A 26,691-nucleotide genomic window follows, 5' to 3' on the forward strand; every position below is an offset into this window, starting at 1 on the left:
CCAGGAAAAGAAAGGTATGCAGGGAAAGGGAGGTGAAAAGGGAGAGCTGTTAAAAGCGGGAGGAAAGAAGTGGGAGGTGGGACGATGAGGGCAGGAGGACGAGGAGGAGGAAAGAGGGATACATCAAATGGCGAAGGGGTGAAGGAGGAGGTGAGGAAAAAGAAAAGACAGACAGGAAGTAGGGTTAAGGAGTAGAAGAAGAGGAAGAGGACGGGGGGGGAGGAGGTGAAGCAGAGAAAGAGGAGTAAGGTGGAGGGCCAAAAAAGGAGATATGAGGAGGAAGGAGATGTAAAGAGGAAGAGGAAGGAGGGAGGCAGTAATAAAAGGAGATGGAGGAGGTGAGGAAGAGAGAGAGAGAAAGGAGGAGGTGAAGAGGTGAGTAGGTGAGAGGAAGGAGGAGGAGGAGGAGGAACGGGCTGTAATCTGTAATGGGGTTTGAAACATAATGTAGCTCCGGTGCTCTTATCGCTGTCGTGCAATCGAGCCATTGAGGACAGGAAACACCCCCCCCCCCCCTCCTCCCACCTCCACACTCCCCCACCTCCACCCCCCGACACACACACACACACACACACACACACACAGCAATCAACAGTCTTTTTATACACACACACGTCCGTCTGCACCAAACCTGGTTCAAAAATGTTCACGTTTAAGAATTAGCGCTCTCAGGGTTTTATCTGCTCTCTCCTTCCTCTTTCCACCAAAAAAACAACAACAAAAAAAAAAAAACACCAGGAACTTTATCAGGAATAAAAATAAAAGACTTGATTTCTTTAAAATGCACTAAAATGACCAGTCAGTCAACGAGTTAATGCATTAAAACCAGTCGGTAAACGAGCCGACCTGCCATGGAGGATCTGGCAGTGCCTGCTTTGTAACCCTGAGCGCTGACTGACAGGCGGCCTCTGCAGCAGACAGGCTCGGCAGGCGGCCAGCGGAGTTGCGTGTAAAGAGTTTATTTAGACAAGAGAGCGAGAGGGAAAGAGGAGTAGAGGGGGGCGAGAGGCGGGAGGAGAGGGGGGGGGAGCGCTGGCTTTTCAAAGCTGTTTTGTTCAGGCCTGAGGGATCGTTTGAGCGGCGGAGCGGGAAGAGGTCTCACTCCTGTCAGGATTCAAGAGCTAAGAATGAAAACTAAGAACCGAAACCGAGCTATGTAAACTGTGGAGGCTTGCAGATACACACACACACACTAATAGAAACATGAATGTGCCAGAAACACACACACACACACACACACAAAGTATGATGTGATTCATACTAACACTATCGGTTAGATCAGAGGAGTCGGCTCTCTGCGGTGTGTGTCTGATCATGTCCTCTTCCTTCACCTCACTCTTTAAGGACAGACCTGATCGCTGTGACTAATTACTAGAAAATCATAATAGCTACTCTCAAGTCTCAAATAGCAACTCTAAACTTTGCATGTGGAGCTTTTACTTTGAAAAACGCCATCAGAAAATACGCATTTAATTGTAAAAGCTAAATAAGAAGCTCAAATCTGAAACACACAGTCAGTCTCGTGTTTTTATAAGCGGGCTTTTACTTTGAAAAACACCAGGAAGTGTGGAGTAGATCAACCAGTTATTAGATTTATTAAATCGTGTAGCATCGAGGCTACTTATTTGGTCGCGCTACTTTTCGTTCGATTCAGATTAATCCTGAATATTCCCGCACAAATCCCGCCTGACGGTGGAAAACAGACGTCAGAGGAGCGCTCGGCGTATTTGCATATTAAAAACGTTTTTCCCGGTACTGTGACTCGAGTTCTGAGCTGTTGCGTCATTGTTCAACCCGGGGTGAATCAGAGGAAAACCCAGCCGACCTCAGCAGCTTCCTGCCTCGGCGTCGGCGGCGGGCGTCGCAGCCCAGAGCACCTTCCGCCAAGTGACATCACCAGCGCCATGATTCAGGTTTCACCTGCCTGTGACATTTAGGAACGTTTAAGGTGGAACGAAGAGTTACGATCCCGGCGGCAGACGCGCTTCAACTTAATTTTCTGCACCAGATCTCATTGTAAAAAAGCGAGTTTTAAAGAAAGCGAGTCTTAAACTTCTACATTTCTGCTGATTGATTAAGAAAAAAGAATAAATGAAGAAGCGCTTGCCAGTGGCAAAGCCTGCGACTTTAAAACCCTCAAACGAGCTTTCTTTTCGGCAGTGACGCCACGTGTCGCGGGCGCCACAAGGCGGAAGTGGTGGCGCTGTGGTGAAACACAGACACACAACGTAAACGCTGGCGACGGTTCATTAGTTCCATCGATGCCGAGCGGTTTGTGTGAGAGGTGGAGGTTAAATATACACGACAGCAGCTTTCACCTTCTGAAGGAAGTGAAGCCGACTGAGCAGGAAACTGCAAACCATGAAAACACTGACGCTCTCAGACAATAAAATATAATAAACGCGTTGACTCGGGAGTAACCACAAGGTTTGAGCAATTATCAGCATCGGCGTTGGGTTCCCCGCAGCCGCAGACACAACCGACCCCAGACAGCACATCTGTACAGCTGTGAATAACACGGAGAGAGCCGCCGCCGCCGCATCGAGCCAACGCTGGCGCTTCATTAAACGCTAGACGACACCATCCACCTCTGGTCACAGCTGCAGTCTGGAAACGAGACACTTGATCTGATCTTCTGCGAACGCGAGCAGCTGAGTTCACTGAAACGCAGATTTAATTATTAAACAATTAAATTAGCGAAGAATTTGTGGATGTTCGGGAGTATTTGTATTTCCCTGGGTGCTGAGTAAAGTGAGCCACTAGCAGCTGCAACACAAAGCACCAGCACCTAGACTGTTACTCTTACACTCAGTATTAATAAATTTAATTCATCTGTAAAAGCTACGGCATGCTAGCAGGGTTAGCCTTCAAAGCCGCAGACGCTTGTGCGACTTTTACGGCCTTTAACTGATGTTTTTAATCAACCTTGCTGCAGCCGAGGGAAGTGACTGATGAGAAAGAAATCAGTTGCTGGTTTAACTACATTATGAGCACATGTGAGGACATTCACACAGTCTCTCTCGGTCTCGGAGGTGAATGCAGTCGAACAGGCTCGGTGAGTTTGTCCCAGCGCGTCTGCGTGACTCGAGTACTACCGCAGCTACCAGTAGTACTCTTTAAAATGAAACCGAAGCTCCTGGGCTTGTACAAGCGAATTAAAACGTCACAGGTGAGAAGAGGTTATTTGTTCTCTTACCTGTAGTGGTGGTGGTAGGGGTGGAGGGGAGGGGGGCAAAGGAAGCAGGACGGGTCATCAGACATGAAAGAGAAAGAACATGTGTGTCAACAGTGAAAAGCGAAGCTCACATTTCAAAAGTCACTCAGAAATCAGGTTCTGCAGGTCGTCCTGGAGCGTGTTTACGTGGACTGAAGTGACCTGGTTTTATTTGTGTTCAGTTTACGTCTGGACTCAACTGTGACCTAAAACTGTTTGATTTCTGTTTCACCTTCACCAGATCTCGTACGTCCCCGTTAAAACAAACAGCGAAAAGCTTGAGGAGTTGCAAAATTCAACTGACAAAGCAACTGTTCTGGGGAATTTATCTGACCAGATTCATAGTACATGTTGTTATTTCCTGACTTGCTTTCTGAATATGAAATATTTCCTGCTCTATCAATCAACTACCTAAATTAGTCAGATATCAGTCAGACAAGGACAGAAACTGCAACACCGTGAAGCTGATGCAAAGATTAAAAACTCATACATATTCAGACTTCATATCCTCGTCGTGTTTATTTTGGCTGCAACGGTTCATCAGATGGAAACGTAAATGCTTTCTTTGGAAACTATGAGCTGTCGATAGGGAGAGTGGGAGTTAAAGGTGGTTATTTGTGTACGCCTTCTGTTTGTTTTCCGTTTCCCTGCCACTTTCTGGCGCTAAAAATCCTATTCTTCACCTTTTCTGCCAAAACTATCATCGCTCAGACGACAAAATCACAAGTTTTCTCTAATTATTACTGAGCAGCAGACATCAAGTGTCCATTTTCCTTTCTTAAATAGATTTATAGCATTTTGGAATGAAACCCGTCCAACATAAACTCAGGGTTGGCATCATTTAAACTTTTAATAATTAATCAGCCAGATAATTAAGTAATAAAACAGATAACAAGCAGTTAAATTGCAAAACTTTCACTTATTCTTCACCTTTTTTCCTTAATATGAGCCACAGTTTTGATTAGAGACGCTTTAACGTCCAATCTTCAGTCGAGTCTTTATTAAAAATGAATCACAGCAAATATTTATCAGCGCAGTTTGACTCCTGTGTGTTATCTCTGGGCAAAACTCAACTATGAGACACTGGATCTGTCACGTCTGAGCCCTGGAATCTCTCGCCTCGAGGGCGACGGGGTTTTTTTTATTTGTCGATCCCAACTGGCTCCTAAAAATACACACGCCGCGTGGCTAAAAATATTTCGCTGGCGTTGGACTGCGCCGCACGTGGACGCTGATCGCTTCAAGAGCGCGGTCAGCTGCTGCCGCTGCTGCTGCTGCTGCATGAAGCCCAATAGGAAACACATGACGAGCTACCTTTAAACAGCCGGAGGAGGCGGAAGACAGGGGGTTGTGCATTTGCCCCGCAGCATGTGTGTAAACAACAGCCCTGTAGAGGTTTGGTTAAAAGGTGGAACATCTTGTGATATCATTGAAGCGTTTCCAGTTCTTATTATCACATGTCCCATGGCGTTTTGCGTCCACAGCCTGCGTCTTTTAGCGCGCAGAGCGATTACACAACCAGACCCATTGTTTTGGTGATTGGGCCCAGCGGCGAGGACCAGGCCAGTTAGTCCGACATGTCTGAACCAGCTGGAAGGAGGCGCCGGCTCCTCTTTCATCTCGAAGCAGGAGCTCAAATATGTAAACACGAGAAGAAGCATCGCAGGACGAGGAGGACGGCGGGTTGAACAGCGCGAGACGTGAGATCATTCCTCCAGATGGACTCCTCTTAATTACTGAGTTCACTTGTTTCGTGGTTTCATCTTTATACGTCTTCAAAAACCAAATTATTCACTTGTTTTTACAGGAAGTGGCTGAAACTATTGTCCAGTTTGATAAAATGCTAAAAAACTTTTCCATTTCACTCAGACTTAGCCTCAAATATTCTTTTATGAATCAGCTAATTTGGGGTATTTTGTGCAAATAAAGTCCTGACTTCAGGAGTAATACAGTTCTTCCCTAACTAATAAATCACTTTAGGAAGCGTTTTGATTATAATTTCATTTATTTTAAGACACTATATGCAGATTTTATTCCTCATTAGATGAACAGAAGTCGAATTTAAAGCTGAGAGACTCAAACCCCCAGATATCGATCCCGTTAACGAACCCGATGTTTCGCTGATGTTGATTTTAAGAGTCAGGTTCGTATCGTGCTGCAACACGCCATCACCTACAGCCAGGATAATCTACTATAAACTATGACACATTCACCTGTACAACTGATTCATGAATAACGTTTGAGGTTAGAGACGTTTTATTTATTTTTTTATACCCGCCAGCTACAGATCAGGTCGGCGCGAAAGCTAAGGCCGGACGGACAAAATAACTCAACATCCCATTGAGTAGAAGATCCTCCATCTACCTACATAAGCTATTATACACTAAACAATTAATCAGTTAGTTGGGGAAAATGATTAGCACTTCCCACCCTATCCCAAAAAAAAACTACTGCTGGATAAAATTGTGTCTTTGTTCATGCAGGTTTCAGCTGAGCTCCACTACATATACCTTAATCCTCTAAAACCAAATGTGTCGCCGCCGGCACACGTTGGATAACCGTAATTACGCTATCGGAAAAAATTCCAACGATTTCTGAAATCTGAGACGTTGCACCTACACTCTCACATCTTCATTCTGTAATAAAACGGGCTGAGGCTCGGGCATTAAAGGGTTAAATCGTGAGGCATGTTCATAATTTGAACATCCTAAAGCCGGTAAGCCACCAGGCCGTTACCAGACTGAGATCAGGACACAACCCAGTAATATAAACAAATCATTAGCTGCAGCTTTAAGTGTTTTCTGACATATGATGCAGACCTCCTCTAACGTTTTCCTGAAGCAGCCCTGCTTCATAGGAAACTACACATCAAGTATGAGTGCTATGAAAGCGACTCCCCTCTGCCTTTTCTTTTTTTTTTTTTTTTTGTTGTTTCCGATCACAAAGACTCACTGTCGCAAGAAGAAACGACGAAGGTTGATGACGCAGCCTTCACTTGATCGTTCACACATCCCTATCAATTACACAACTCTGATTTCAGAGATTAAAAATATTCCCAGAAACAACCGCGTGAACGGAAGGGAGGGAGGATTTAGATCAGTCAGTCTTCTCGTGCAAGTGTCTCTAAAGAAAAGTCAAAACTCTAGGCTGCAGTGATATTTTATTATTTATATTACAGCGGGGATAATAATTTGACAAAAAGGACTCTTTTCAGTTCTGTTGCCGAAACGAAAAGAAAGACGCAGCAGATCATGGCTCGTAAATCCGTCATTCAGGTTTATAAGCTGCAGGTCGCCGTGGTTCCCGCTGCACCAAACCGTCTCTTTCGCAGCTTCTTGTTTTCCTAATGACCGACACATACTTGCCTCGCTGCCTATGTAAACTCTCATTCATAAGGAGAGAGGCGGGGCCCAGAGGCTGCCAGTAATTTTCCACCATGAAGATCGAACCAAGCTCACTTCCCTGTCATTATAGAGGCGGCTGCAGCTCCAGACGTGCACGGGGAGTCCCAGATCTTAATATCACACATTAATCAGCCCTGTTTCATCAGTAATTAATGCTGGATACTCTCTACTGCAGCAAAGAAATCCCCTCTGATTAAATATCAGCTCTTTTTATCCCCTAAACACTATTATTGTCTCTACTTGTGAGATCATTTTACTTATTTTAGGCGGGATGGTGTTCTAAAATATAAGTTGTTTGTCTTATTGGGCAAGTTTCAACCGATACGAAAACCTCTGCATGAGTTGGGTAGTCCTCCAACCAATCAGAGCCGTCTAAACTAATTCAAAATCCTCGCATGAAGGCAAACGATTTGACTGGCTCAGTAGATCTTTGCAGGACTTTAAGACGGTTCTTGTTTACCTTGAAAACTTGAAGATGAGTCGTATAAAATCTTATTAAAGGAGATGGTAAACACACAAATAAAACCCGACAGAGTGAATATAAGTCATGTTTTGTCTTGAGTTCATGTAGACGCAGAAAAATTGATGCGTAACTGCTGTTCTGCTTGAATTATGTTCCTGTTTTGGTCTGGTAACAGGTGGAAATGCTAATTAAACTGAGCTGTACATGATAAATAAATCACAGGATGAAACGCAGCCGTCGCTCAAATGGCTTCAAGATGCGGCGGAGGAATGAAAGAAACACACACAGAGCGGCGAGGCGTCGTGTCAGTAATCCCGTCACATCAAAGACGCTGTCGTTTTAAATCAACAGCGTCCTCAGACATGTTCTCGGCATCAGTGGGCCGACGTGTGCGGCGGCGGGCCGAGCGGACTCCGAACGGAGCGAAAGGAAATTTTCCGCTGGAGCTACGTCACCGACCGATGAGACCGCCGGCTCGGCTTCTCGCTGTGTACGACGCATCCGTCGCCAGCTCGCAAATGACCTGACGAAAGGCTAACTCTGACCGACACATTTGGGTCGATGAAAGGGGAAGTGGAGTCAGGAAGCAGCTTGTTCCTCAGAGGAAGATGAGATCAGGACTGTATCCTCACTCTGGAAAACAATCTGAAGAACCTGACTGATATTAGACCTCTAATTAGACGCCAGAAGAACCTGCTGATATATTAATGGATGTAGTGGACGTTTAGTGTCCTTTATGTCCACGTAGGACGACACAGTTTGGCCTTTGACCTCAGACTATTATAGAAGAGTGAAAACATTGGTTGATAGGGTTCGTAGAGGAAACTAACTTCAAGCTAGTCAGACTTGAGCCTGTAAGACGGTTTCTGTCTTAAAGCAAATTGACGTTGGGGCTGATTGGACATGTCAGTCAATCAGTTTGGAAGAAGCTCGGGACATTAATCAAGAGAAATATGGGCGATAAGAACAAATCTCAACGTTGAGGAACACCGTCCACCATTTTGGTTCCCCAACTTTTACTAATAACTGTTTAAATGCTGTCTTTGATGTCCAGTGTCACTTTTCCACTTGCTCAACATTAGCTCTGTCTTTCGGTCAAACTAGGACATCACGCCCTGCGCTTCCTTTAAAACAACACGTCTGTCTTCTCGGCGACTCCTGGGCCCCCGTTCGGCCCCGAGAGGTTAGCAGACACCTCTCCCTCCACAGCAGCTTCGCCCCAGGCGCTTCCTCCCACCCTAACTTCCTCTGACAAACATTACTTCCTGTAAGACACCGAGTAGAGATTAGTCAACGTGTTTTACAGGTTTCTCCCCCCTCCGACTAACTGACGAGCACATGGAGCTCCAAGCTGAGCTCAAGATAAAGCTTCTTTTAAATCTTCTCACGCTTTTTTTATTCAATCTTTTGCTTTAGCGTCACTCGTGCTAGTAAATACGAAGTTTCGCTGCTGGGTTTCCACATGAGGAGGCTCAGGGTGAAAGGTGGGCTGTGGTTTTGGGTTTTGAGTTTCGGTGACAACTGAGAACCGTTAAGAACAATGCTGTCTGACCTTTGCTCAGACTTCTGCGCAAATCAGTCCTCCCCAGCTTTAACCACTGCACACAAGTTTATTTTGACTCTTCATTCACCGCCCCATCCGTCTGTGTGTGACAGCTGAGCGAGACGGCGATGCAAATCAATCATTTGCGTAGCAGTGATAAAGATCTCAGCGAGGCTTTGCGGCCACCTCTCACCTTGAAAAGAGCAACAGAAATAATAATAAAAAAAAGAAAGAATCTCGAGCTCAAATATCTGCGGACCAGTCAGGTGTCAGAGACGCCGGGAATTCTGGGTAAAAATTAAAGCCCTGAGTAAGAGTTTAGTCAGCGGCGGCGAGTGGACAGATGAAAGGGCGGCGGTGGTTTCATAGTTTGCCAGTTTTATGATTGTTCTCTGTGTGAGGAATAAAGAAACAACAGCGTGGCACGACAACAACGATGTCGTCACTGGCTGGATAGTAGGACGCCGTGTTGCACATCTGTGATCGATTAGTGATGCCTGGCGCTTTGCCACAGACATCTGAGCGGGAAACGGACGTTTGCATTTCCGTTTATGACCTTCTACTTTTACCTTAAGAGGTAGTTTCTATTTATTTTTGCACTTCTATTTATATTTTAACCAAACGATATATGTCATAACTTTTATATACAGTGATGTGATATTTATGTCTGTTATATTATCTCATATATTGCACTTTTTATACATTTCTATCAATCTGTTTTAGTTTATTTGCATTTTATTACGCTTATGCATCTCCTTTTTTGGCCATTATGTGTCAATTTTAATTTACTTTTAGTTCTGCAGACGATCCGATGCCTCAGACTCATCTTCTGACCCGTCGATTAAAGCGTGAAAAATACCCAAATCTGAAGAATAATCACTAAAACAGTAATAAGAGATAATCTGCTGCACAGTTCAGCTTCGTGTCTCTGCACAAACACACACAGATTCACACGCTCTGGTCTTTCCCAGATGCCTGGGCAGGCTCCTACACGAGCGCCTGTCTGCCGTGTTTTGACTGCGGTCCTCCAAGCAGAGGGCGTGCAGGTCCGATGCTATCACGCTGGACACACTGGAGACATCCCGGGACCCATTCCAGGTCCTTATTATTCCAGGTTTCACAACCGAAGACAACCTGGAACCTCTTCTGCTCAGTTTCTCGACTCCTCGCGTTGACAGAACCGGTTTGTTGCCGCGTCTTTAAAAGGCCTCCTCGTCGGACTTTTGTCTCTGCTGCCAATACAAATATTGATGCTCAGACTCGAAACCAGTTCTCTCTCTCTTTCATAATCCTCTTCCCCTTCCTCATCGCTCACAATGGATGAACTTCTTTCAGCGGCGAGCAAAAAAAAAAGAGCTAAGAAAACAAATCTTATTGTAGAAAACAAAGCAGAGACGACTGAAAATTGTCTCTTCATCTTCCAGGAGTTTGAACTTGCAGAGGTCAAGTTTCATTACGAATTCAGGGGAAATCAAATCACGGAATAGCTTCTCCCATTTGGCATTTAACTGCTCCATTATAATTACTTCTTTTGTTATGACACTGCAGGTTTATAGTTTTATGTAGTTATATTATTGTTTGCACTGCAGATTATACTGTAAACTTGTTTTTAAATTGTGCAAAAATAAAAAGGAACGGACTAAAGGAATGCTCTTGAGTCTGGCAGCCTTTCTTGTTTATTTATAACTTCTCGTGTTTACCAGCGGGAAAATTACGCCTCTGACCTCTGATCTGTAAAAGTCCCCAATATTCCTGGAGTTTGTGATTTGAGAGCAGAAACACTAGCTTTAATTTAGCTCTTCAGTTTCAGCCTCACTTCGCCCCAGGACACGGGCAGGTCCCTCCAAACACCGTTAAACCAGGCATCTGTTTCCTGACAGCGGTTACCCTGCTCGGACGGCTGCCAAACACAGAATCTGCAGCAGGACTCTTGTTTTAAAGCCTCCGCCGCCGCCGCCGCTGCTGCTGTTGCTGCTGCTATTACTGCCGCTGCTGATGTGTTGTTGTACGTCGTCGCTGTGTGCGAAACCTCAGCGAAAACCACAACACTGAACGGCAACACCCGTTGGTGTCTTGTCGACGGCTCGTCTCAGCCTGTCAGTCGAGGAGCAGGAAAAAGCAGAAGCGGCGCAGCGGGGACGGCGTGTTCAGACGTTTATTTTATATCTACCAAAGCCGGTTTACGTGTGTGTGTGTGTTCAAACAAACATTTAAATGTTTACAGGTCAGAAAATAATGAGCAGAAAGCTCGCCGCCGTAAACACTCTCCACTCAACGTCCGCTTGCTCGTTTATGTTATCAACTTTTTTATTTGTGCTGGGTTTGAAGTTTAGTTTAAAAGTTCATTCTTGTCCACTTAGTCGCTTGTGTTGGAGCTACTTAGCATATTTTGAGGTACTTCAACATCTTTTTGTAGTTATTCAGCATTTCCCTGCGGTTGTTTTGCATGTTTTTGTAGTTCCTTAACATGTTTTTGTAGTTCCTTAACATGTTTTGTGGTTATTTGGCATCTTCCTGTGGTTAGTTAGCATGTTTTGTAGTTATTTAGCATCTTCCTATGGTTATTCAGCATGTTTTTGTAGTTATTTAGAATATTTCTGTAGTAATTCTGCAGATTTTTGAAGTTATTCAGCATGTTCTGCAGTTATTGAGCATGTTTTCATAGTTCCTTAACACGTTTTGTGGTTATTTGGCATCTTTGTGTGGTTATTTAGCATATTTTTGTAGTTATTTAGCCTATTTCTGTAGTAATTTAGCAGATTTTTGAAGTTATTCAGCATGCTCTGCAGTTATTTAGCATGTTTTTACAGTTATTTAATATGTTTGTGTAGTTATTTAGCATATTTTTGTAGTTATTTAACATGTTTTTGTAGTTGTTTAGCATGTTTTTGTAGTTATTTAGCATGTTTTGTGGTTATTTGGCATCTTCCTGTGGTTATTTAGCATATGTTTTTGTTATTTAGCATGTTTTTACAGTTATTTAATATGTTTGTGTAGTTATTTAGCACATTTTGTAGTTATACAGCATATTTTTTTAGTTATTTAGCATGTTTTTGTAGTTATTTAGCCTATTTCTGTAGTAATTCTGCATATTTTTGAAGTTATTCAGCATGTTCTGCCGTTATTTGGCACGTTTTATGTTTTTTTAGTTATTTAGCATGTCTTGTGGTAATTTAGCATATTCTTGTTTTGTGTGGTTATGTAGCACGTGCTTGTAGTTCCTTTGTGGTCTTTCAGTATGTTCTGTTTTGGTCATATTGTGGCTGTCTTGCATATTTTTGTGGCTGCATCTGCTTTACCATTTAAATCCTGTATCAACTTTCAATATCTTTATTGTATTTGTTGGTCACGTAGCATCTTTGACATTTTGCATCCTTTTGGGGGTCGTTTTAATGTTCGCTGCGGCTTCACCCCACATTAACGGAGTGTCTGGCTGATATCTGCGACCTACAGGAGCGCTGCATCTCTGTCCTCCATCATGAGACGGGTCAGAGGTCGTCTACAGGGTCACAAGACTCATAAAGAGGAAGCATTAATCTGGGAACACTGGCCGAGGCCTGAGTCTGATCACTGGAAACACATCTGGAAAACGCATGGAGGAGGAGGAGGGGGAGGGAGAGGAGGGGGAGGATGAAGGGGGAAGGGTGTGTGCTGCGTGTCGAGAGAAAAAAATGAATGTGTAACAAAGAAAAAAGTGTGTACATACATGTATGGGTGTGTGTGTGTGTGTTTCCTGAGGCCCAGCGAAGGAGGAGGTAAGCTCAGCCAAGCTATTATAAGACCACAAATTCCGTCCCGCCACGGCCAGAGAGCTCCTCTGCCGGTTCCTCGTCGACGGCAGAGGCGCGAGAAGAATCGGGGGGGAAAAAAATGTCGCCCTGCACTTTCACTCCTGTCATTTCCACCAGGTGTCTTTATCTACGCTGCGCAAAGTAAACACGTCCTCCCACACAGCGACACACGTCAGCAGCTTTGTCTACACTGTCGCTAGAACGCTGACATTAAAACTTACCTGCGATACTTCATGTGCTCATTTTGGATCTTTTTTTTGGGTGTTTTCTAGCAGGTTTTGTGTTTCTGCATCTCCTTTACCTTCATATTTGGGTCTATTACAAATATTTATCTTAATGGTAATGAGTGGCATTTCATTTTGGATGATTTTATGGTCATCTTGCATCCTAACATAGCTGCATCTGCTTAATCGTTTCAGTTTGGCTCCATTTTAAATATCTTTATTGCATTTGATGGTCATATAGCATCTGTTTCTTGTCATTTAACATGTTTTTGTGGTCATTTAACATCCCGCTTGTGGTCGTCTTGCAACTTTTTGTAGCTGCATCTGCTCTATCTTCTTAATTTGACTCCATTTCATTGTATTTGTTGGTCATTTGGCATCTTATCCATCACTGGTCGCCCTATTTGTGGCCTTTTCCGCTGATTTAAAGTGGCCAAACAATAGCAGACGTTAGGTGTATATGAAAAATAGTAAAGCAGTCCCCGTGTTTCTCAGACCGTATGAACAATGAGCTTTGTAGTCGGTGGAGGCAAAGAAAAAGAGAAAGAAACACAGACGGGGAGCATAAGAACAAATACCGTGTCTGAACACGAGGGAGGTCTGGTTCAGAAGACGTTGAACAATGCCAGCGTTGTGAGCGTTTGGAAATGGGATCGAAGCCCCGGGCATTTCCCAGCAGCCCGTCGTCTCCGTCCCGCCGGGGACTGGGTCTGAGAGACGAGACGAGGGCAAGAGGACGGAGCACAGAGCGCCCCTTTCTCAGCCACATCCTGCTGGACCGACGCGGCACGCCGGCTTTTCCCATGAGCCTCTACTCTCCCGGGTCGCCTTTGTTTCGCTCGGTGGCCACGATGGGAAATTCACCGTGAGACACCAGGCGCTGGGCGGTTTGTGTTTGCTGTCGCCACGGCCGCAGACACTCAAGAGACATCATCGGCCGACAAATAGAGGAGACCTTGGAGATGCATGTTTTAAAACACGACCTGTTGTAGAGCTTCCAACGTTCACTGCAGCTAGCTTCAAGTTTCAATCAGTGCATTTTTAAGTCGACAGAGACAATGTGGGGAGTAAATGTGGTTTTTTTTTTCCTGAGAATTAAAGGTTTTGTGTATTTTGTGGCTCTTTAGCATCTTTTTTAATCATTAAACATCTTATTGTGGTTCTGCAGCATCTATTTATGGTCATTTCGCAAATATCTGTGTGTTTTCTTCGCGACCACACTGACATTTTCAGATTTTAAACTTGACTCGACTTCACTTACAAGTCTTCGTCACAGGCTTGTTTTTTAAACGACAGTGGGAGAGGAAGCTGCCTCGGAGGTCTTGTGGTTCATCTGAATTCCTCATGAAGAATAATCTAATATAGAGAGACGGAGGGCCACACACAAAGGACATCTTCATGTCTGCGCTTTGGGAAATGTGGTGAAGACACAGACCCTTCTATCTCTGGCCTTTACGTCCAGATTTTAGACATTTTTGCTCAGGAGCGTCGATTATACAAAGATTTGTCCACTTTCATTCATTCTTACAGGAAACAGGACTCACACACAGACGTCAGGTGGAGAAGACGGCTTCAATTTAACCTAAATATCTAGAGCAGCTGCGTTGCCTCTTCAAAACTCGCCTTGTAAACTTAATTTTATGGCCTTTTGTTTTATTATTTTTATACCCTCTGTCTGCGTGCTTTTATCTAGTCCACTTCTAATCATCGCCCCGACTTTGATGTCTGCTTTTATTGCGCTGTTAGGGCACTTTAAAAGCCGGCAATGCAAATAGGGGTTTATCGAGACGCAAAACGGACAGAAATAACGGCGAAGCTCTTCTGCTGGAAAGCGCGGTGGCACAGAGAATGTCTTCACACTCGCGTTTCACAGCTACAGGTGACTTCCCTTGCTCCGTTTCCCCCAAACATCCTGTTTCGACAGATTATACATCACATGACGAGAAAATAGTCGGCCTTAACAGAGCCGCTGCGTTCTATCCGGAGACAAAAACTAATAAAACGAGGCTATAAATGGAAATAGATAGCAGGAAATTTAAGGACATGCTGCTCATGTTCCGTCTAAACAAACGTGTCATTACATAATGAGGAAGTAAAACCTCAAAAAGCAGCAGTAATGAGGACTTTTTTTTTTTTTTTAGTACTTAAACGCATCACAATGCACTTCAAATGAATGCATGCATTAAAGTCACGTTCAAAGAGAGCTTTGAAGGAGCAGAGGGAGATCTTATTGGAGAGTTTTATGAATGCATAAAGCCCCGAGTTGTCCCGGTGCAGCTCTGCCGTGCGAACAGGCCTCGCTGCTGTAACAACAAACTGGAGTCCTGCAGCGTTTGTTTGAGGTGGAGGTGGAGGTGGAGGTGGAGGGGAGAGAGGGGGGTGTGGAGCTAGCGAACATCCAAGACGAAGGAGGAAAAAGGCGCAAAACAGTCGGAGGAAAAGGAGGCACCCCCGCCCGCACGCCGGGGTGCCGCAGGGGCCGCCACAGGAAACGGGTGGAGCTCGGTGAGAAGAGAGGAAGGAGTATGGAGCAACGGTGAAATCTAAGCTCTCTCTCTCTTCTACATATTGATAAATCTGTTCCCGACTCGTCAGCCTCAAATAACTACAAAGAAAATAAATGATTTATCGGGCGTGTGTTGCAATCAAATATCAAATTACCAGCTACTGGGTGAGGCTGTCTGAGCGCAACACAAAACGATTGATTAATGACTCATTTCTATAAATAAATCAACACTTTTGAAGAGTTTTTGTCCGACCTTTCAAAATAAGAGTCCGGAGCCACCACCTGTCCTCAACGAACGACAGCGTGAAGGCAACCAGACTCCGAGCGCCGCCTTCAAACGCATTTGTTCAGCTGACGCTTAAGTGACCGCCGCTGCCAAATAATTAAACAAGTCCAAAGCAACGGGCCCTGGCGCGTGTTTCCTTTGGCAACAGGTCGAGGCGGTAAGTAGGAAAACTGAAAAAAAAAAAAAAACCTCTGGTCTGATGAAACCGGCTTCAAACGCAAAAACTTTCTGCTGACACGCTTTAAAGAAATCGACCATAGCATGACTGCAGGGGGTTGATGGGGTTGTTAGTCAACGCCACTGACTCACTGATCACTCGCCAGGAGATCTCAGAACAAAAGCTCCCTTTGATTCGAGCGTTAAAAGGACCTCGTTCTCCAGCTAATGGAGAGCGGTTTTATTGTTCCAGCACACGGCAATAGATCACCTCCCGTGTTTGGCGCTCTGGTTATCTTCTTCGCTGCTTTCTGACGCAGAAGAAGACGCAACGCGGGCAAAGATAAAGAAGATGCAGCTGCAGAAAGATGACTTGCAAAATCACCACAAAAGATGTCAAGGGATGCCGAACAAGCGAGAATACAAACTAAAAAAAACCCCAACAAATGCAAAATGACTGATAAGCATATTCGAAATGAACCAAAATAAGATCAGTAAAGGATTTTGAGTCACAAAAATATGCAAAATAACCACCAATCCTTTCACTCTTGGGTTAAAACACAAGACTCAAGTTAATATCTCACTAAATCTTCAATTATTTTCTGATTAATAAATGATTTGTTTAAGCTTGTACAAAAACCCAATCCAGAGCGAAGTATAATTTGAGCCGACAGCACGCTCAACCCAACAGGTGTTCGTTCCCCCCCTACAGCGTCTGCACACGTCGTATCCGACCCGGACAACATTTAAAAGACCCCACTTAACACCTCCTGTTGCTAAGGAGGGCCGATCCAAATATTCGGTGAGCCAGAAGCGCCACATGTCCCAGTCCTGCTCTGGTGTAGCCTCCCAGCTGGTGGCTAACACACACACACACACACACACTACCGTAAATAGGAACTGGATATATTTCCACAGAGAGGCAGCAGAGGGAAGTGAGGACGCTCAAATAACCTCATCAAAAACTTTTTTTTAAAAACCAGCTCGTGTGAAAACGTGTGCTCTGGATGTGACTGCAGCGTAGACACATGCCCTTTAGTCGATTTATCAAATTATCTACTGCCAGCATCAGCCACAAAGGAGAAGCTGAGGTGAGCTTGGTGTCTCTCAGCTGAACACATCAGGGCTGAAGCAGAGCGAGATGTTTGGTTTATAACCAGAGCAGAGGTGGCGTCTTCAAGAGCCGCTATTATTCAGGACGATAACCACACACACACGCACACGCGTTAGAAAGCCAGACACACGCGCTATAAACATGTCTCCCACGCAGAAACATCTCTGCATCATGTCTAAAAAAAACAGATCCTCACCGTTGAAGAAGCTCTTGACCTTCAGGTAGCCGACGCTGAGGCGGAGGACGGACAGCTTGTCCAGCCGGGCCCTGACCTCCTCGCTGAAGGGCAGCAGGCTGGTGAGCTTGTCCAGCTCGCCGTTGAGCCGGTCGCGGTGGCGCTTGGAGGGGTTTGACTTGGCGCCATCGGGAGGTGGAGGTTTGGGGCTGCACATGCAGAGAAGAAGAAGAAGAAGAAGGCGTTAAGTAGGAGGATAAATGTGCTCTAAGCTGAGATAACACGCAAGAGGTGCATTTAAAACACACAGCACGATGGAGGGATATAAAAATAATATTAAAAAATATATTTAAAATGTTTGTTTTTGTGGAATAGCTCCTGTAAACCATGCATAAACCTCAAAAAGATGCAAAACGAGCACAGAAAATATGTAGAATTAGCACAAAAACCTGCAAAGTGACCCCCAAAATACCGTAAAGATATTTGAAATAGACCGAAATAAGAAAGGGGAAGCAGATCCAGCCATAAAAGATGAAAAATAACCACACAAACATCAGGAATTAGCACCAAAAGATGCAAAACAAACACTAAAATGTAGTAAATAAGCCCTAGAAAAGGCAAAATGGCCCCAAATTACATTTAAAACGTTTGAAATGGATCAAAATAAAACAGGTAAACGAGATACAGTTGATCTCCTTCGCTGCTTTGTTTGTGTTTGTGGAACAGCTGCTATAAATCACGCGAAAATTTAATTTTTTCTTCGTGTTTTGCAATAATTTGACCAAAGCTTCCTTGTCCCACGCTCTTCTTCTTCAGTTTTCATCTTAATATTCCGGTAAGGGAAGTGTTATTTGGGTTTTTCAATTGCATCACTTCGGCGAGAGGAGAAACGCCAGGGCCCAGATGAATAAATAAATATGAACTTAGAGCTTTTTGTGTTGTTTATTTATGCAAAGATAAGTTGTAAACACGAATGTTGTTTTCCTTTCCCCCGCCGCGGACCACCTTTCGACTCTCCAGGGGGCAGCCTCGGCTCCATCCCCCGTTGCCGTGGGAACCAGGTGAGCGAGGGGGGGGAGGGAGGGAGGGAGGCGGGTGATGTCACCTGTTCTGGGAATTGTTTACCACCTGGAGCTGGTGCTCTCTGTCAGCGTGTGGGACGGAAAAACAAGACTGAAAGAGGCGGCGGTCGCAAAGGAATCACAAATGTCTGGACGGAGCAGAGGGTTCATGAGAGAGAGTTTATAAAAGGAGCTGATTTTTAAAATGTGAACATTGTACGTTAGTCTCAAACAAGAGAGAGAGAGAGATTTATTTACACGAATATTTTTACGGCAAACCCAACCATAGCTGCTCCCTGAACGGCTTGAAAACAAAGCCTGAAGCAGCCTAACGATACCGGTTTCCACATCTGACTCACGTCTTATTAAAATAAACGTCTCAAACTAAAAATCCAGCGCTGCCGCAGCTCGATAAAGGGCGACACGTGTTGTTGTTTTAACTTGGTAAATAAAATCCCAGATCGCTGAGACTGCTTGGCCGCCGGACCACGGCGAAGCGGCGCGGCGCAACGCGGCGAGAAAGCAGGTCTGTGTGTGTGTAATTGAACTCCGATGACCGGCGCTGAACCCGGCGGCCTCTCGCCTGTAACTCAAACCAGACCTTCGCCACACAGAGGGGCTCTTCTTTTTTCCCAGGGAGAGGTGTGACGCTCTGGAGGCGGCGTCGGGTTTTTAGGACGCTTGTTTTTAACCGGGAACTTAAGAGATATCAGAGCAGGAACTGTTATCTGAGTCGTCCTCTGCTTTTCACTCGGGAGGAAACAAGTCGCTTTTGTGTTCCACTCTCAAAACAAATCTTCTAGTCAATAACCAACATACTCTGCGGTTGCTCAGCTCCGCCTCCTGTCAATCACGAGCCAGAAGAGCTCAAATACAAACCACCGGTTATTGTCTGCAGATGCAAAACACAAATAAAAGATTTACGACTTCAAAATCTGTGGAAATGCTTCTCTGATCCCCGTGAAACAAACACTGTCTAAATATTATAGATACGCGCAGGGAAACTTCATTCCAGTTCAGGTTTTTTTGGCTCTGGTTGCCGTGGGAACGCAACCCGTGACCCCTCCCCGGTTACAGGTCGGCCTCACACAGAGCAGCTGCGGCGGCGGCGGCGGCGGCGGCGGCGGCCTCCAGTTAAATCAGGTTCAGATGTTCCTGCCGACGACTGACTCCGCTGGGATTCCGGGTCAGGTGAGGCCACTGGCGGAGCTGACGCTGCGTGTTTGCGTGTGCGCACCTGCGTTACTGCATACCTTCTAGACACACGTCTGACCCTTTAACTTCCTGTAAAGTTTGCTCACACGAACCAACATCTCATTATGCTACGGTGTAGTTTTATCTCTCAGCGTGAGAAGGCCTCAAAATATCAAATCAGTTGCACTTCCCCTTTTTCTTTGTTTAGATTTGTGCCTCTGTCTTTATCAGAAAATCTCCCTGAGACACTCTTAGCTGAGTGTCTAGGATGTAAATCAAATTTAAATTGCCAAACACTGATTAAGCTCTCCTCCTAGCGTTTTAGCATCCCAGCTAATAGTGCTAATGTCCTAGCTTCCGGTCCTCCCAGCTACTCATAAAAATGACTATAAAGATTAAATAAAAACAGTTTATAATTACTTTCTTGAATCAAATCACTGCAGCTCTACTTGTACGAGGTACGCTGCTCTCAAAAACGTTCTTTAAAGTCTGAATGTCTGAGCCGTAGCCCGGGACGTAAATGTGTGAAATGTGCAGAATAATAAAAAACAAAAACCCCTCCCTTCTCCCCTCCTCTCCTGTAAATAAGACATCTGCTTTCAATAATACGACGTATCTGAAATCGAGGCGAGATGGCTATCGCCGCATTCCTGACGGCACAACTCCCTGCGAGAACAATGAGCGGCCAGTGTTGTTGCTGCTCGCTTTATCTGCCAGATCTGTCCTGGAAGGGGCGTGTACTCTATATACTATATACATATATATATATATGTGTATATATACGCGGAGAGAGGGGGCGGGGAGGTGAGAGATGTATTAGACTTGAAGAAACACTCCCCTGCGTTTAGCACAAAGGGCACTTTGTCTCCGGCGGGGCAACGACACCTTTTGCAGAACAAAAGAAACCAAATCCGATTTTGGCGCCTGTTCCCCGCTGGAGTTATGATACAGGAAGCACACAGAGCTCCGCCGATATATATCCCGACACCTGACATTTAAAACCTGGCCTCACAATCGCAGCCGCAGCAGCAGCAGCAGCAACAAAACATCCCTGCTTCCCTCGTGAGAATAAAAAGGAGAAAAAGGAGAAACGTCTGAGAGGTGAAAGCCGAGAGGACGATGTCCGTCATGAGAGAATCCGTGGGCATCCACAACAACAACAAGTGAGAAGCTTCTGACCCATTTATTCAACATGAGTTCATTTGAATTCATCTGTAGGCCCACACAGGTGCGAACGTAAATGTCCGAGAACCAAATTTAAAACTCTTAAAATAGCTCCCTGACGCGCCGCAGACGACGAGGACGTCTGGCGTCTGCGGCCGTGCGATCTGATTATTACGGACGTAAACAAACACGCTGTTTGGCTCTGAACTTAGAGTAAAGCTAAAACCAGCTAGCTTCACTTCTGACTGATCTCCAGGAAAACTGTTGCCGCTGCAGACAAAACAATAGTATGCATGGAAACGAAATATCTGACGGACTGATAACGTGGGTTGAACCCGATCACCTTAATGATTAGTAGTATTTTAAAACAAAGCTGTAAACGTTAGCTTTACGTCCAGGATATTTTTTTTTTTATCCTGAAAGCTTTGTCCTCCTTTTCTTTATCTCCACACTCGGACATTACCATAAATTTAAATGTCCTACTTTTACAGCGCAGTGTAAACATAAAGGTACACCGCCTCGGGCTCTGGATCCGTCTGAGGGTTAAACAGACGCTCCCACACACGACTCATAACTCACAGCACTTCCCTTAAAAGAAAAGATAAACTCCCTGAGAGCAACTTTTCCTAAAAACCCGAACATGGCAGACTTACGTAACCGTTTGCGTGACACAGAACTATGTTAATTTGAGTCGAGGGAGGGAGGGGGAAAAAAAAAACAACCCCCCACTCCTCCTCCTCCTCCTCCTCCTCCTCCTCCTCCTCCTCCCTCGCCGAAAAAAACACAGAGACAGAAGGAAAGACAGGAAAAAAGTATGTTGTGGCAGTCGGGAGGAGGAGGAGGAGAAAAAAAACAGAGCGAGTCTCAGATTACGCCATCCTCCATCGCTCCCTCCTCCCTCGTGGAAACATCGCGTGAGAGCGCTCTCGCTCCACGTCCTGATTATGATTAATGCAGGTAGTACCACACACACGCTGAAACCACGGTTCTGGGCGAGGTTCTCCGCTCTGGGCCTGTGGTTCTGTGTTTAAAAATCAGAAACTGGGTTAAAAAAAAAAAAAAAAAAAAAGAAATCTCAGTCTGACTCAGAGCAGTCCTGAACGTTGTGTAAGGTTCTCCACAAGGATCTAGATAAAACATATGAGGACGGTTCTTCAAAGAAACCCTCTACAGGTTCTTCACTGCGCTTTGAACGCTTTAAAGTTAACCGTTTCAGCACAGGACTATAAAAGAGAACCTCTAAATGTTCTACACCGTACTTTTAAAGAGTTTAAAGTCCCTAAAGAACACGTCCATTCATTAGCTTAAAATCTTTACCACGCTTTGCAGAGTTTAAAGTTAACTATCATGCACTAAATAACCCATGTGAGGGTTCTTTGCAGAACTTTGAAGGGGTTCAATTTGAAAATTTCACCGTGATGCTTTGCTAGAACTCCTCTAAATGTTCTTTGGAGAATTTCCGAACGGTTTAAAATAGCATGGTGCTACAAAGAACACATCTAATGGTTCGTTGCAGAACGTTGAAAGGTTTAAAATGAACCACAACACAGCTGTGCTTTAGTAGAACCCCTCTAAATGTTCTTCACTGCACTTTTAAGAGTTTTGAGTGACCCACAGGGCGCTGCAAGAACCCAAAAAGGTTCTGATCAGAACTTCAAATGGTTCAAACTGGATCATTTGACCGTGATGATTTGCTACAGGTCTACAGGTTCTCTACAGGACGCTTTGGCTTCGGGGAACCGTTCTCAACGTTCTTCTGCATGTGTCCTAGATTTGAACGTGGTGCTTTTGAGAACGATGATGAGAAAACCGCAGCTTGAACCGTCCCACGATGGGTGCTTGAGGAACAGTTAGAATATTTGGAGAACCTCTGGAGAACAAACACATAGATTTAGAGTATGGTGGGTTCTACGAGGAACTTTTAGGATAGTTTAGTTTGGTGGCAACGAGCCTAATATTTCTAAAAAATTTACTTTTAACACTTGAATCTTGATTGAAATCGTTCCTGACGACGCTCTGAGTATTAAATGCTCCAATAGTAGATCCATTCTTGTGCACACACAGAACCCTGAAGGATGGATCTCTGCTGCCACAGTATGCAACAACAGTGGTTCTCAAATTGTGGCGAGGGGGCCCTCCGAGGGTCCTCGAAGGGGAATCCGAGCGTAGATTGCGACGGGGTAAATCGCAGAACACATTTTTCTCTTTAATCAGAGGCAGAATCACAAGAAGGTGGTATGAAGATTTTACTGATGTGGGGTTTCACTCTCTCCCCTGTTAACCTCCCCGCCTACACGGCACACTCAGACAAAAACCATGACAAAAAGAGAATAAAGTTCACGTCTGCTGGCTTTCGCACGAACATCTGTGTGCGTTGGGAAGCCCAGATGTTTCAGATAGTGGAATTTAAACTTTCTAATATATATATTTCCACGTTTAACTCAGCCCGGCTGGTCAAACAACTGCACAAACACAGCTGGGGATTAAATAAATAAAAAAATAAAACAATATAACTACTGTACTTATTACAACCTTATTACCACACAGCACAGACTGGAGTGCAGGAGATGTTTGCACAGCTGCACTTTAAATAACCACCGAAGATATTCTCGTATGCATGCTTTGGGAATTAAATGAGCAAAAAAATGTGCACAGGAAAAATCATAAATGCACTGATTACATGGACAGTTTTGTTTATTTCACCGCAGGTTTCTCTTCATAGTGGCAGCATTGTGGTTTTACATTAGTTAAACAGTAAAAAGTACAATAAAAGCGCCGCCAGGGGTGTTATAGCGACCATAAAGTGCAATAAATTGAAAGATTGTTGTTTTTAAGTACCCTAAATCCCATGATCAGACAGTGCGGGGGTGTACGACAGTGATTTTCGGTTGGTGACTTACATTTTCTGGACCGGCTTCTTCCGTTTCTTCACCGCGTACAGCGCCGTGTTCGGCAGCATGGTGGACTCGACAGAGGACAGACTGCGGAGGAAAGTGGCTTTACCCCGGCTTTTATGAACACGTTAGCAGGCCCAGACGTGTTCAGGGGACTCGCATGCCCCGAAAAAACGAGCGACAGTGCCGAAAAACGAGACGCTTAGAAATCCCCCTCGGTAATCCTCGGTAGTCCTCGGCAGTTGGCTGCTTCGCGGCTCGGTCGCTTCTTACCTGGAAGGGAAAACTACTCTAACTGTCGTCGTTAGCGACAAAAAACGTCAGTAAACTATCATAACTTGTCATATTCCCGAGCATCGAGCGTTCCCAGTCCGGTTCGCCGCGAAAAAACGCGACTTTTAGGCGTTTAAAGAGTCGAGAAAGTCCCCGGAGGATTTTTATGTAAGTCCTCCGATGCGCGTCACCCCCGTTGTGATTTGACAGAGGTGCTGCTGCTGGTGCCGCGGCGGCGCGCTCCCGTCGCGGTTTGTGTGTGTACACTGTGTGTGTGTGTGTGTGTGTGTGTGTGTGTGTGTGTCGGAGTAATGCAAGAGCAGAAATATTTAAGGTCGTACGAACGTGAGCCGACTCCGCAACCGGGGAATGACAACATTCCAGCCGGGAAGACCTTAAGGAAGTACTTTTTCATTGTCATGGTGCGGTTTAAATTTGGATAATTATATTTACACAAAAATAACAACAAAAACAATTATATTTAGAAATATATTTATTACTTATAAAAATATTTTTATATCAAATAATAATTCGGAAATAAATATTATTGTTGATCGTGTTTTTTTATTAAATTATAATTTTTATTGTAAAATATATGATGGTATTTAATACAAATATTAATCTTTATTATACATTTAAGAAGACAGACTCAAAAAACATATTTTTTAAAGACTTATGATTTTAATAAATTATTTAAATCTACAAATATTAGAACAATATGATATATATATAAAATATATAAAAAATAATCTTCAGCATCATAAACCTATTACAATATTGTTATAACTATTATTATTTATTTAATATGATTTTGGTGTAATATTTGTAGATTTAAATAATTTATTAAAACCATAAGTAATAATTTAATTTAATTAATAATATATAAAATAATATATATTTATATCCCTGCTATAGACTGGCGACCTGTCCAGGGTGAACCTCCCCTCTCGCCCTGTGACAGCTGGGATAGTCTCCAGCACCCCCCGTGACCCTTCACAGGACAAGCAGTTACAGAAGATGAATGAATGAATGAATAATATATATGTATATTCTCATTTTAGGAGGAAACCCTGATTCAGGTTGCTTCGGCTCCTCTTAAAGACGTTATCTTGAATTGCGTCCTTCCGAAAATCCAGATCTTGAACCGGGATGCGAGCTTGTTTACTTAGCCTTAAAAATAGCCAAGAGGTCCAAACAAAATAAAAGCTTTTATGGAAAAGATGACATTTGGGAGATTTTCCCAGGACTATGCCGTCATGTCTGGTGAAACTACCATCCGTCAGAATCTGTGTAAAAACACATGATTTTGGCTGCACAAACTGTAAATGAGTCACTCTAATACTGGGTGGCTATCTGCAGGTGAAGGCCGAGTTTCGAGTTCCCATGTGGCTGAGCTCTGTCTCCGCTGGCAGAAGTTTGTAGTTTCAACAAGGTGCATGTACATATTTATTCAATGTTTCGGTCATTTGGCGGTGAGTCACCGTGTCCTCCTACGCTCTGTCAGAGTAAAGTGAGCCGGCCTCTGCAGGGTGATGAAGGTGATGGATTCTTGTATTGTTCATTGTGTTCAGTGCAGCCAATGTCAGCGCAATATATCATGGTATTTTTGTGATCAGAAAGGGACTTGCTTCAGCACGCCAAAGACACAAATTCACTCCTCGTGAACTAAGAGGCCCGCTGGTTCGGTTACAACATCCTCTGTGTTTAAACTGGAGGGTTTTGGTTGTTTTTCATTCGTGACTCCTCGCCATGACAGTTCAGGCTGTGTAATGTGTTGCCGACTTCCAAGATTGCAGTTGTAAATATGAGCTGTCACACATCGGGATTGTTTTGGACGGAAATGATGACGAAAAGCCGCATGAAACAAACGCCGGGCTTTTATTTGGAGTTGAAAGTTCAGAGCTGCTTTGAGTTCCAGAAAATCCACCGCTGGGACGACCGAGCTGGACCAAACTGATCAAAGCCCGCTCCTGAGTACATGTACCAGTCGTAACGCTCCCTAAAGATGTGACATATGGGGACAAAGTGTGACTTCCATTCATGCTGACACGGTTGCTACAGCTAGCTAGCTAGCAAACTACACTTGTTTAAGCATGGCAAATTAATTTTATCGTAGTGTTAACAACGTAACAGCTAGTTTATTCACCACAAGCACTTTTTTTGCCCAGTTTTATCAACTTAATGGGTTGGATGACTCCGTGCTGGCATAAGCTAATGCTAATGCTATGGCCAGTGCTATAATTTAATGCTGCATATTCATAACAACTATAAATCATTATTATATTATTCATCATCTACTGATGACACTTAAAACAAGAAATTATAATTCATTTTGTTTTGTTTTTAAACTTGGAAAGAATCTGATTGCTAAAAGTGGCACCTGAAGTAATTTATTGTCTGGAGACATGAAGATTTAAAGACCAGCTTTATCTTTAACGCTCCATAATTTAATTTGAAATGGGTAAATTCATCATGGCCGTGATGAAACCTGTGCGGACTGATCTGCCACACTTATATAAACCGTCTTATGTAAAGCTATTTCATTATTTGTTTCCCTTGCCTGTAATTAAATAGTACTTCTAATCTGCGCCCTGCATATAAAGCAGGTCGGCTGGCAGCGCTGAGGGGGAACGTTTGGCATCCGTGTTGCCATGGCAGGGCGCTGTGTTTGACGCTAAACACTGCAGATACACGTCTGCAGCAGCCCTCCGCGATATGCCACCTCGCGGTCCCGTTTAAATGCAACCTTTGTTTAAAATGCAGCCTGTTTTAAAGCAGCCTTGGCTCGGGCCCTGAGCACCTGGCAGCGGAGCTCGCTGGCTTTTCTTTATGAGCACTTTCTGTTTCTGCAGCTCGGCTCTGTTTGAGTTTTGAGGATTTTGAGGAAGATGACAAGCTGATTTATGCGTGCAAAGCTTTAATTTAATGGCTTTGTGATCTGTCAGGCTGAGCGCTTGTTGCTCTTAATTGAGACATCCACTAAATGATTTATAGCAGGTAATTAAAGCAAATGATAGGCTGTTTTTAAAAGATGATAGGTGATTGAAACCTTGGCCGACAGCGTTATGAATCAGTCGTTTTCAGGGCTTTTTCTGCATGCTTTTTGGCGTTGGGATTAAATTGTACAGAGAACAGAGGGAGTTAGGAAGCCAGCAGCCGTTGTTCCTCATCATTAGCATTCTCCATGACTAAACTCCACCAGTTTATGTATCTGGCAGCACTGAAATAG

The 26,691-nt window shown here is 44.2% G+C and overlaps 1 protein-coding gene across 1 annotated transcript in view; it reads right to left on the reverse strand.

The window, feature by feature from the left end:
- LOC311509245 (uncharacterized protein) overlaps positions 1 to 23,724 on the reverse strand; it is a 40,413-nt gene extending 16,689 nt beyond the window's left edge. Inside the window, exons 1-2 of the mRNA XM_084574368.1 lie at positions 23,196 to 23,724; positions 16,898 to 17,085 (exon numbers count right to left, since the gene is read on the reverse strand). Coding sequence (XP_084430494.1) covers positions 16,898 to 17,085; positions 23,196 to 23,254 — 247 coding nt within the window. The 5' untranslated portion in view covers positions 23,255 to 23,724. The remainder of the gene's footprint in view (positions 1 to 16,897; positions 17,086 to 23,195) is intronic.
- Between the last annotated feature and the right edge of the window lie 2,967 nt (positions 23,725 to 26,691).

The sequence above is a fragment of the Chelon labrosus genome, assembly GCF_963514085.1.
Source record: "Chelon labrosus genome assembly, chromosome: 24".
NCBI classification, from domain to species: Eukaryota; Metazoa; Chordata; class Actinopteri; order Mugiliformes; family Mugilidae; genus Chelon; species Chelon labrosus.